This window comes from Anomalospiza imberbis, chromosome 9 (assembly GCF_031753505.1).
Source record: "Anomalospiza imberbis isolate Cuckoo-Finch-1a 21T00152 chromosome 9, ASM3175350v1, whole genome shotgun sequence".
Classification (NCBI taxonomy): Eukaryota; Metazoa; Chordata; class Aves; order Passeriformes; family Viduidae; genus Anomalospiza; species Anomalospiza imberbis.
Window position 1 is genome coordinate 24,042,702 of NC_089689.1, and position 13,472 is coordinate 24,056,173.

General features: G+C 41.6%; 1 protein-coding gene across 3 annotated transcripts in view; it reads right to left on the reverse strand.

The window, feature by feature from the left end:
- The window catches only part of LOC137478706 (cytosolic carboxypeptidase 6-like), an 886,432-nt gene that overhangs the window by 86,216 nt on the left and 786,744 nt on the right, over positions 1-13,472 (reverse strand). For all 3 annotated transcript variants that reach the window (XM_068198695.1, XM_068198694.1, XM_068198699.1), the window contains exon 10: positions 9,077-9,229. In XM_068198695.1, coding sequence (XP_068054796.1) covers positions 9,077-9,229 — 153 coding nt within the window. The remainder of the gene's footprint in view (positions 1-9,076; positions 9,230-13,472) is intronic.

Sequence of the window (13,472 nt, forward strand, 5' to 3'; positions counted from 1 at the left end):
AAAAGGCAAAGAGGACATTTCTCACACATCTGAGACTGAATTTGCCCCATCTACCCTTTGCAGCCCTGATGGGCTTGGATTCTGAGTGGCCCTGCATGGTGGGAGCGTCGGCTGGCAGGGCCTCCTCCTCAGTGTGACCTCAGAGAGGACTTGGCTTGCTTCAGCACCTGAAAACCTCAGGTTGCACAAAAGGAGAAATTGGAGGCAAATGCCAGTAAAACTGGATCCACTTTTGAATGGAAGAAGGGATAACAAAAGGGAATGAAATGTCAAGCAGGCTGTGTCCAGCCAGTGATGGATGGGAGCTTCATTCTACCTTTCACTGATGGCAGGACAAAGGCATGTTCTCATCCAGAACTTTTTGGGGAATGAATCTTTTTCATCTTCTGAAATTGCTCAATACATTAAGAATAAAGGAGCAAGGTATGACCACAGTGTAAGTCAGACCTTGCCAGGCTCATAACATGGGATCCAGGGTACGGACTGCACATCATTTCTGACCAATCCTAAGGTGTTTTCCCAACCCAGCAAGAAAAGAAAAAAAAAACCACAAAACATTCAGAAAAATGCCAACCAGGCAGGAATTTGGTCACAAGCTTTGACAGAATGCAGAAGATGAAATTCTGACATAGCAAGGTCCAGGGAGGTTCCTGAAATTCAAGAGAGAGATTTTTACCAGCTGTTCACATCTCCAGTAACACAACTGATTATGGATGTGCCTGTGGAAGGAAGTAGCAAACTGCATATATCTTCAAAAATCTGAGCTCTAGTGTGCACATGAATGATTCCCAGATGATCACTTCTCCTCACAAACAAAGTATCTGCATGAAAGCCAGAATAAAGGGATCTTCCCTAAAGTTTCTGATATATATAGACAATGTAGGTTCAGAAAATGTTCTACAAAAGGATGTAGCATGTAGAACTGCATGCTCAAAAATCATAAAATTATGTTAGGAATCTTTCCTGGAGAAAAGCAGAGACAAAACCTCTAAGAGGATTCCTAATTAGAGAATGGTTTCATATTGCAATATACAATTAAAAATATGCTGGGTCAGCCTATGCCATTTCCATAGCTGTGTTTCACAACTGAGCCTAACTACTCCTAAAAACCCCACTCCAAACCCAGTAAAACTGCCCACATTTTTCTCATTCTACAGTTCTTCATGTTTCCTCTTCTTCAGTGATCAACACCAGCAATGGCTAGGTGTAACCAGGACCCATTTACAGCATCACCAGAGCTCTCTGCTGATGCTGCTCTTATAGATCAAGAGAAAGGTTTTTTTTTCCCAAAGCGGGTCTGACCTCTATGAATCCTCAACGCAGTGCCCTGGTGTGGCAAAAAAAAAAAAAAAAAAAAAAAAAAAGTGACAATAAAAAAGTTAGTGCTCTAGAAAAAACGGAATGGCACACTTGTCATCAAGGAAGAATAGACGTGGCACTGGGAGATGGACTGGAGCCCAGGCAGTGTCAAATCCAGCTCAGAGAGCAGTTTTACAGTATCAGCTATAACTCACTCACTCCCATTTTCTAGAATGCTTTATTGAAGTCTGCAAAAGTTTGAGAAAAGGCCCAGAAATGCACTGGCATTGGAATCTTCGCCACAGATAGAGCTGATCCCTGCCATGATCTGTCCACCTGTCACTGCTTTGACCCTGCCAAACTGTCTTACAAGCAAAACTTAACCTCCTTACTTCTCTGGAAGCACTGAGCAAACTTCTCACTTCAAAAGCCAACTTAACTCTCTTAACTCTATAACAGACTGGAAAATAGATGTGTTGGTGTGGTTTGGGGTTTTTTGGGTATTTGTTTTGGTGTTTTTTGTGATCAACTATCATCAACTCCATGCCAGCTGCTTTGGAGACTTGGAAATCATGGTGCTTGGGAGGCTGCTACCAGGTAGGCTTCTTCCAATTTATTTAACAAGCTACAGTCAGCATCAATCTCCAAAACAGACAGCTGATCTGGAGGAGGGAGCAGCCAAAGAGGAAGGATTCTGGGAGCAGAGGTGTGATGAAATGGGAACAGAGCTCAAAATTACTCTGCGATTCATCTCACCTTGCAGCTTAGCCGTGTTTCTGATGCACAGGAAGAAAACTTATTTCATCTCAAAATCAATAGTGACTACTGAAATCTGGGAAGAGGAGGTTTAGAAAAGTTCAGGATTATTTCAAAGAGGAATTCCATTGTTTGAAGATTTTCCAGGTCCCTTAGGAACAGGCAGAGTGGACTGATATTCCTGTGAATAGGGCTCACTCACTCTCACAGAAGGCTCTGCAGTTGACAGCATTTTCATAACTTCTGTGCCTGGTAGGAAACACCGAGGTGGGCGGAAAAGTTTGGGTTTAGCTGGGGAATATTCTCTGATCTAGAGTTTGATTTGCAGAAATCTGAGGAAAGGCATACAGAGGAGACCTGGAACAGTTTGACCTGCACCAAGAATGTAAGAATACCTAAAACTGAAACTTGAAGACCAAACAACATCAAGTCCTAAAAGATTTTTAATCATTCTTCTCCCTGTTTCTTTTTGCCTGCTTCCTCCCGCTCAGTGGAAAGCAATCACCCTTCCTTAGAGGTAGCATCACTGTTGTAGGAGTACCATAAACACAACCTGCCTAACACCACATTCTCAGGCTTTAAAGTGCAATTCCCCTCAGAGAAATAACAGTTTAAAGGTACATTGTCACCACACACACCTGCTCCCTGAGGGGCTTCATTATCTCTCTAATGTGCAGTGAAGGAACACCAGCTCTTTCCCCCTCCCAAGTGTCCTTCAGTCATGCCTGCTTAAGTTTCCTGATAAAAACACATATTTGCATGGTCACTAGGAGAGAGGTTGGAAGGAGGGAGCTTTATAAGCTCTCACTTTATGCCTCAAGACCAAAGGTACCAAATTAGTTCTTTTTTTTTTTTTTTTTTTAAGAAATTCTGCAGCTAGACAAGTAACTGGCTTTCACGCTTCAGGGTTTCAGCTGTTCACCTGCGAGAAGTGCAATAGCTGCACTTTTTACTGCTCATTAATATCTGTGCTCTGCTGTACAGCTCCAGGACTGATGGAGGTCTCTGCACCTTGAACCAGCACCAGTGCAGGGATTTGGCCTGCATTTCCCATTCCCCAGAAACCTTCCCCACGTGCACCTAAACTGGTTGTACTCCCAGCTCCCCCCTCCCCCGGTGCTACAGCTCTGAAGTTGTTTATTGAGTTTGCTGGCTTTAGCACAGCAGCTAACACGACTGGAATCCAAATCAAACCAGCAGGTCTCCTGAGAGACAGCTCCTTAAACAACACCTGCAGCCAAACAAAGCAGTGTGGAGATGGCCTGAGCCCTTCACAGAGCCAGGCAAGGGTTTCCCTACAGAGCTGGGCAGCCCATCACAGCCTACCTGGAAAGAACAAGAGGAGGAGTCAGATTCCACCCCATCCTCAAAGCAAAACTCAGAGCTCCTTTTTACTGGATCTGCCATCCTGAACACACACACCCAGAGTGTATATCCCAAAACATCCTTCCTCAGGTCCTCTCAGCTCCTCCTTTAGTGAGTCTGCATCTCCTCATCACCACAAGTTCACTTAACCACAAGTGACAAGGTCACCTACTCAAACATTATCCTGTCACCCATTAACAAGAGTTAGGCTGGAACTTCTCTCGCTTTTAAGAGCCCTTCTCTCCCTTATTGGGTTGTGACCAGTGGTGCACACAAATAGGGGATCTGAAAATGTGTCAGGTTAATAATGAAGGAAAGGCCTGCTTTCTCCCCCTGTTTTTTTTTTTTTTTTTTCTAACAGCAGCCCCTGCTTCTCAGAGCACCTCCTCCCACAAAGATGCCAATGGTGGCATTTCCTAGTCTAAGCTCTACAGAATAACCACACTGTTTAGAAAATAACTCAGGTCTCTGGAGTTCTCACTTTCTCCATTTGTCACTAGAAAACGAGACATTTCCTCAAAATATACAATAGAATAGCCTCTAGCAATAGCCTGCAATGCTTCTCTTTACAATACTTTTATGAGCATGAGCATGGTCTCCTGGGAGTGCTTTCATAATCATTTATACAAATGACAGAAAACTAGGACAATGAGAAGCAAAAAGGAAAATACAGCCATCATGCACCCAGTTGCTTTGAATAGTTTGCAGAAAAAGTGGTTTTCTCTATGGCAAAGAGTTCCCCTCACTTGCAGGCCTAAATAAGGGACACAACCTTCCTAAGGTGAGGCAGGATGCTGTTCCCAGAACAACTCAGTGTTCACACTCCTTGGCTCTCTCACTCCTCCAGGACAGTTCTCTGAGCCAGAAGTGTATTCTACATACATTAAAATATCATGTGGTTAGAAAGGTAATACCCAAAAAGATATCCTGCCAGGGGGACGGGTGTCCAGTTCTTAACTACCTTCCTGTCCTTCCTTCCCAGCACAGTTTGTCCCATCTGAGGGAATTTGTGGTGCTCTGCACGAGAGGCAGCTTGCAGGAGAACCTCAGCAGTTCCTTTCATTGCTGCTGCTCTGGGAGGCTGTCACCTGCTCCCAGGGTTGACATTAGGTAAGAGTAATGCTGCTCTTTGAAAATAAACCATAAAATTGCTATGAAAACTTGTTTCTTCTGTGTACATTCTAAATTTCTACCTGTGTGAGGATGGAGAAGGGGCTGTCAACTCCTATATGCACAAACAACTAGGCAAGAAGGTACTGAAAGAAAATCCATTTCTTCCAACACTTCCCCTTTCTCCTTTTCTCTTCAATACAAATTCAATCCTCTGTATACAAGGAGGGTGAACTGGTGCAGCACAACATAATGGAACAGTTTCATTTCACAGAGAGTCTCCAAGAGGCAGCGTTCTTGTGAGACCAAAGCCTGTAACAAGAGAAGGACACACTTTACAGTCTGTTCCCTGTGCCACCAGAAACACATTTCCTGTCTTGGCTCACCCAGCCTCCAGAATAAGTAAATAAATAAATTTATGGAGCAACACGTCCAAGAAGCAGCAAGCAGAAATGCATCCCAGAGGGGTGCTAAAGCATATAATAGCTGTATTTGTCTTCCTGGATATACCTTGGTACAAGACTACAAAAAAGGAGGCAGGATCATTTGTTGTGCTCAGGTTTTAAGAGATTTCTGAGTAGATCTGTTAAGCTTGCATGATGTTAACAAAACCTACCTGAACACAGGCAGATTTTGCCTTTCTGGGAGAAGAGTCTTTTTTTACCAAAACAGCAGAGAGGCACTTAGGAAGTGGTGATGCAAGTGAGTATGGATTTTACTTCAGGATAAATTCCAGGCAACTTTTCTACTGCTTCCCCTTCCTTGTCCAGCCATATACAAGCTGGGTTTTTTGTTATTTCAGAACAGATGATAGGGATTTGATCATTCAGTGTTCATATTACTGCCTCAAGCACTTGCACCACCACTGCCTTCAGAGGGAGGTATCCAGCCAGGGTAAATCATACCAGCCCGGAGAGGCTGCCAAAGGTAGAATGGAGGAGGATTGCTGGAACAAACGCATCTTCCCTAAGAAAGCTTGGATGGGGGGATGCTGTGAAAATGAGAATAGCAGATCTAGAGTTTGTGGATCAAAGAAAGACAGCAGAAGATGTAAAGAGATTAAAATGTTTTTCTTCATTGCTCTGTGTTTGATATCTAAATTAAAAAAAAGCAACTGAACAAAACACCAACACAAAAAGTACCAGTGCAAATCGTTCCATATCTATCTCTTCTCATTTTGCTGAGACATTGATAGTCTCTAAAATATGTTTTAGGTCACAGTGTTATGCCATTGGAGTTAACAACATGCTTCCCTAAAGGAAACTGGGTGGGTTGCTGTCTAGAGACTTCACTCTTGAGTGTGAGCATGACGTAAAACAGGGAATTGCTGACAAAGAAACAAGACTGGCACTTGGGACATCCAAGTTTTATTCTCCAATTTCTTCAAGCAAATAATTTCTCACCCACTTTTTATCTCTTTCTCAGCTTTTAGGGTTGTGGGATTTCTCCACAGTTATCCAGCATAATGGGACCCCAAGTTTTTATCAGGGTCTTTGGCTAACCCTGGCACACAAAGGTCAAACAGTGTTTCTAAGGAAGGTTCTCTGCTGGGAGGCTGAGTACAAGAAAATTGAATGAGAACTCAAACATATCCCAAGTGCCACCATTTCACAGTCTGAGCGGAAAAAAAAAAAAAAAAAAGAAACCAAACGGACTGGATCAGGCCAAATACCTCTGGCTGGTCTTTATCCTTTAACTGAAAAGAAAAGCAATCTTTGCAAAGTGATAAAGCCACCCAAGAACGGCTGCAGTTGTTTCTTTTAAATGAACTAGAGAGAACAGATGGTCTCCTCTCATACTGTCACAAAGGTCAAAATTAGCCACCTATAAGACTATCAGGTTCTTGAAATGCTCAAATGCTTGTGTCTGGTCCTTATGACTAATCATCTCTCCCAAACAAGAAAGGTCAAATGAAGAACATCCCTACAAAAACTGCAACTACTCCAAGCCATGGCTGATGTGTAATGCACTCAGACATGGTGTCAACAGCTGCTTCTAAAATGCAGTGAGTCAGCCTTTCAAAAGAGCATGTCAGCTCTCACTGTTAGAGCTTTCATATGGATTACATTTACTTCTCAGTGTTTAAAAATATCCTTCTTAAGCATAGAAAATATAAAATGTTTTCCTTACACATTCTGTCCCTTTTGCCCAGGCAGCTGCCCAAGAATGTCTCATGTATTTATTTGGGTGCAAAACATCCTAGCCCTTCTTCCACTTTCCTTATCACATTCTGACAGCTAAACCAAAGTCAGGCCTCTGCTTTCTGAAATCAGGTACAAATGAGGAATTTCTGGTCCCTTTCACAGCTTATGCCTCTGAACCACAGTCAGCCTTCCAGAGAGCTGTGGGGTCAAGGGTTTCACCCAACAGACAGGGCACAGAGACACTGGGTGACTCTCCTTTGGTCCTGTAACAGGCGTGTGGATACAAATCCCCTATCCATCCCCTACTCTAATCACCAATCTCCCTTGGATACTGTCCTTTCAATAAAAAGGCCTATTGGGAATGACAGGTGAAGAAAGCAGCCCAGGCATGAAATGCACTCTAAAGTATATTAATAGAAGGTTGCCAGACGAAACGGCACAAGGCATTTGATCACATCATCTTAGGCTTGTTGTTCATGCCCCTTTGCATCTGGCTGCGTGATTCCTGCCAGATTCTTGGCTGGAGGAGCAGAGGAGGATTTGCCTGCCTTCCCTAACCCGTGCAGGGCTCAGCTGCAATCATGCAGAGCACTGAAAGAAATCCCTTTGAGTTGGGATTCATTCCGAACATGCAAAACCCAAATGACTGCTTCTCCAAAGTGAATCCCATTTCACAGCAAGTAGGTTATTAGTGTGGAACTCCATACAAGTAGCCTGCATTCAAAAGCCCTCTGCATTATTAATAGAAGATGAGCTTTTGACATCAAAGGAGAACCATTATGTATGCTAAACGGTGGCAAAAATTGTACCCGCACTTCAAACCTTTTCAGCGCTTTGTCCCTTGTAAATCAATCAAGGTTGACAGATGCTTTAAGGAGAGTAATCTTTTCAATGATACTGTCAATGGATAACATAATGGAACATTGTCTCTGTGCTGTGTGAAGACATGGAGCTAGTCAATTATGGACAACACTTCATGCAGCCGCCAGTTTTTACTTGAAGTGCTGCTGTTGAAGTATTATAATCCCAACAAATGGCCACAGCAGCATACAATGTAAATGAGACCTCCTGAAGCTTTGGAAAATTCATTAGTAACAACAGTGGTCCATTCCCACACTTTCAAACACCAGCCTGGTAATGTTAACGATGCACTTCCCCCCTTCCCTTTGAGCAAGCAGTAGGGCATATTTACATACACTATTTTAAGTCTTCAGCACATTCCCCCCCCTCCCCCCCTCCTCCATTTTAGATTCCTTTCCTCTCTTCACCTGATATTTCCAACAAGTCACATAACCCACATGTCTGGAGGCTGCAAACAAGAAAACAGACCTTCCTACTTGGGGACACGTCGTCACTTCACACATGTCAGACACTTTGTGGCTGTCCCTTTTTCCAACACTTCTGTCTGCTCAGCTGCCCTGGGAAGAATGGCCTGGATGGATGGCAGGGGAAAAGCTAGCAGCTTCAAGAGACCAGTGGGATGTCAGGGAGAAGTTGAATGCACCCAGTGCCAGCAGCACCTAGGTAGAACTCTGCTCAAGAGTCAAACGGAAGACTGTGCTGTTTATTTAGCTATTGGCTTCTATTTCCTACATCATTTTTTCAAAGATTTTCCCTTTGTCAACCAAGGCTTGTGCTAAGAGGAACACTTAATCTCCCACAGCAGCAGAGAGAAATCCCACACTTGAGCACAGAATCTCTAAACTCCTGTCAGTTGCAGGTTTTCATTGCTATGATCTGTGAATGCCCCTTACCCCTAATGTGCTTTTGAAACAACCAGATGCAGACCAGAAACTCAATCACTGAGGTCTCCTTGGGTAAGAACAAGCTGTTCCTTGAACCTAACTTCCCCTTTCCCACTCTCCAAGTATTGGGCAATTGAAAATCCTCTTGCAGAACAGTTTTCTATGGTAATGTCAAAGAATTTCAAAATTATACATTCCCTTTGCCACAGCTTTCAACAGATGTTATCTAACCTTTTCTGTCAACCTGATTAATTTTACTTCTATTTGCTAGCATATTATAATTTAGAGTATACAAATAAAATATTTGACAAATTAATATAAACACTGGAACGATAAAGTTGATCCACTTGATCAAAAGACAAAAGATTTGAGAAAAAAAGGGTGTGCCAGTAATTCAGAACCAAAGGTTATTAAACAGAAGATGAAAAATCTGCTTTTGTTCATGTGTCTGATGACATATATAAGATCACAGCTTACCACTGCTGGATAAGGCAAGGATAAGAAGGAAGATGGTAGCTAATAATACAAATTTTAAGTAGGCTTTTATTCATACTGAAATAAAATTCACTCAATCAAATAAAACCAGAGATTTATCATAAAGGCAAAAAAAAAAAAAAAGAAAAACTAGGAAAAAATAATTAAGAAAACCTGACTTACATAAGAGAAGTCTTCAGCATTCTGACAGAGTAGCTTGGGAAAAACAGCCTGTCGCTGAAATCTTTCCTCATCTTCAAAGATGTTCCCATACATGAAGCCATTCATCATGGTGGAGTGGGCATGGATATCAATATAGAACTCCAGGTTAATCTTCTGTTGAGGAACAACAACAACAACAAAACATTCAGCACGAGATAAATCATAACTGAGTTATGCAGGTGAAGCCTCCCATAAATCCAGTCCTGCCATTCTTGAACCCATCCATGGTGCCAGCACCAGGGAGCCACGCTGAAGATCTCACTGTGATGCACACAACCATTCCTGCCTCTCTGTGGAGGCATGTGAAATACAACAAAGGACCATGACAGACATTTCTTTACCTTTTTTTGAGAATATTGGAACATTTTGCACAGAACACTGTGCAAAATAGAGCCAAACCATCCTTCATTGTGATACAGGGCTTACTGCCAGTGATAAAAATATGCACCTTCCAGTTCTAGAGCACAATTATTTGGGCATAGCTTTGCCATCTTTGCACAGTTCTGCATTGAATTATGCAGATGTTCCCTTCTGCCAGGTGAAACAGGCTCAAAATTGTGTAAAAAAGACTCCAGTATTTCCTGTGCAGTTTATTTCTGTGTATAAGAAGAAATACTGCAAATATTTTGTCTTCCTCTCCTTTCTAGCAGTAACTCAACAGAACAACTCTCCAAAGAAAGTGCCTGGAATACCTCTCTGCTTGTAGCTCCCTACAGGATTCTGCACCAATTCTTGTTTTAAAAGAAGACAGAAGGACCCCCAAGCACAGAAGTGCCTGCTCTGCCCATACCCTTCCCATGGCATCAGTGAGAAAGAGGGAATGTTCACCTGGATCCCTACACACGGTGCCATCAGCAGCACTGTCCAGAGCAGATGCCACTGAATTACCAAGTTTCCCCAAATTCTTACAACTTCTGGACCTGAACAAACGACGTGACAAGCCCATCCCTGCCACCTGGCCAGCACGGGGCCATTGGGGCCGTCCTGGTGCCCAGATCTCAGATGTCCCTGCCTCAGCAGAGGGCTGCAGAAGAGCTCTGCTGGCAGCATGATGCGCATGGTGCTTCTCCCTGCACTGAAACAGGGCAGCAACCTCTGCAGCCCCAAGCCTCTCCTGCACACAAAGCTTGCTGGGCTGCTGGAGAACACCGAGCTATGGGACAGTGCAGTGTGACAGGATGGCAGGATGAGTTGTGCAGTTCATGTGACAGCAGCATCAACTCTTCTAGAGCCTCTGAAGGGGGGAGAACATCATTTGCTATGTGACACTAATATATTACAGATTTACCTTCCCCTGGCAGAAAACCAGCGTATAATACACAGCGACTGCTTAGTTTAATTAAACAGCCTAGAGAGAGTAATAATGTATCTTATTAAGCCTCTGCTATGTTAAAATGTTAGCTAATGCAATATCAATATCTGACCATGCTGCATAGGAAAGGGAACATTTGATTGTGTTCGACTCTAATACAATAAATTGTTTGCTCCTGCCAAAACATTCTGCTGTGCTATAGAGGACCAGCCCTGCAATAAAGCACACATCTGCTATTTGGAGATACAGCACTGAGGAGAAAGATTAGCATTGACAGGATGAAACACCACACAGGATTTTCTTCCTCTCCAAGCATACAGAAATTAAAAATCAAGATTAAGTAATACTATTTTCATGAGATAATTTCCCCATCACAAACAGAATTTGATGAGATCAGATGCACACTGGCATATCACCATAAAACAGAACATGTTGTAGAGTCTCAAAACAGTGATTTGATGAAGTGAGCAGATAATCTAGTTAAACTGGGTATTTGTAAAGCATGAATGCCCTTCACACAGAAGTCAGTGACCTAAGTCATACTTATTTTAGAACAACCAGACAGAATTCTTTATAGGAACATAGTTACTAACATAAAATAACCAAGAAGCACAGTGAGATATATAAAAATGGACTAGAATAATTTGTGACTTAAGACAAATAAAATTGCTGGTGTAACCTGCAGGATTTGTGGTATGTCATAGTGTACTTATTCATTCATAGTTTTCAAGTTGTTTCCAAAAGAAGGTGGCCACAAACAGAGATGCAGAGGCATAGATTACTAACATAATTTTCCACAGGCTATCCAGCGAGAAATTCACCTACAGAACATGAGTGACCTGAGCCTCAGCTTTGTATTCAATTAACAAGTTATCCAGTCTAACACAGTGTCACTGGAGTATTTTCTAAACTCTCCTAGGACCTTCACTCAAAAAAAATGTTGGTAGAAGTGTCACAGAGAATATTAGAAAGTCTCCTGGTGTGCTGAAATTTCCTTGAATATCTTTTTTGTTCACCAAAACCATTTTCAAATAATCTGGTAGCAATGGTTATTTGTGAGGGAAGTGTCCTTCACAGATGCCCCCTTCACCTAAAGATTAAGCTTCCAGATCTCTTATTTGGAAGCTGTGGCATTAAACAGGTAGCTCATCACCCAAACAAGTATTAAAAAAAAAATTTCAAGTCATCCATTTCAAGATAATTAAAAAGTAATTTCTTAAGTTAGCCCACAATGACTATTCAACTGGGTTTTTTTTTGGTCTTTGCTCCTTAGCCTCTAAATGAACGTATAAAAATCTCTATTTCACATATTCCTGTGCACTAAATTTAGTCCAAACTTGCAACTCTCCATCCTATTCAGCATGTTTTTAAACATTGCTAGAGTAATTGCTAGTTAGATGTACCACTTCCAAACACTGCTGTGTGTGAGCAGAAAAGCATTTCAGTGTTTCCCATTTCTCCTCCTCACATTCATTACTTTATCAAAGGGAAACATGTTCAGCATTCTCCATTACAGAACAAAATAATTCAGTGCATTGTTGATCTAACACATGAGTTCCTAATGGAAAAAGTCCTCTTTTCCCATTCACAAAGTTATTGTGGCCTTAAAATGGACAATAACAGCTCAGTCACTGGGACATTAAAAGTCTGCCACCTTGTGCCTCAAGTGGCAGACCAAGCAGCAGACAATTTGTTGGCATTCAAGCTTCACAAGAATTATGCTATGCTCCTGAACAATGGTATTTCTGCTTCCTCTTTAGATTCATAGGTAATCATAGGTGCTTTACATGTAGGAACTGTTTCCTCCACTGCCACCCAACAAATTGAAGCAGGGGAATAAAGTTTTATATTTCAGATGAAGATTTGGAAGATTTTGACATAATTAACTAATCTCCAGCAATTCAGGTAGGATCACAGATTTAACATTTTATGAAATATATAATGTCACCTACTGATGGCAATTTCAGCAAAGTCAGCAGAGAGGTGACCTCCTGAAATTGTTGCTCTTGGAGATAGGAGAACTTTAGTGGAAGAATTAAGTAAATAAACATATGTTTGCATTTACATGAGCACACTTTACCCACTGCTATCTGCTGTCATACCCCAGGGGTATCTGCCAGTATCTACACCCTTCTCTTGCTGCAGCACCTGCAAGTGAGAGAGGGAATAAATTTAGATGTGATTCAAAGTCTCATAGTCACATTTTCTATAGCCTTTATGCAGAAAATAATGAATAACTAGACTGAAATGGCTCTGGATGCCACAGCTGCCTTCTGAGAGACTTACCAGCTACATCCTACAATATGATATTAAACTCATCATTTTCTGCTTTAGAGGTAGAATGCAAAATTATTCAGATGCCTTATAAAAGTCATCATATGTCACCAAAGGATGACAATCATACAATTTAATTCTCTCAAGTGTCTTTTCTTTGTGCTTACAAGCAGTGGCAGAGTTTTCCTCTCTCACACTGTTTCTTAAGTAAAGCTGTAATTACCTGGATGACCCAGGTTACAGAGCTCTAGAAAACAAAGGCAGACTTGGTTTTTCTTTTCTCTGAGTCTCAAAACAGAAATCACTTACTAGGCTGACAGAGACAATGATTGAACCCCACTTCTTTGGAAAGAAAAGAGTCTCTCCCTTGAAAAGAATGGTTTTTATCTCTTCTTGCCACTTACTATATAAACCTAGCATAAATAAACAAGCAAACAAATTTCTGCTCTAAAGTTCAATTGAATCCCTAATGTTTTGACATGCATTTTCCTACTGAGTCAGTCTGAAGTTTCTGTCAGCTTGAGAAATGGATATATATAAAATTTATACATATAAATTAGGGGGTGGTGAAAATGAAAGAAATCATGAATTAAGAAAAAAGAACTCGCATTGTCAAGAGAGGAAATAGTTAAAGTATTACAGAAGTTGGTTCATGATGGCACAGAAAGTTTTGAGAAAATATATTCTCACTTGTCTGCATTTTTATTTCCTTCACTGAATGCCTTTTGGAAGGTCAGTAATTAAAGAATGAAAGGAAAGAACTATGTTAAT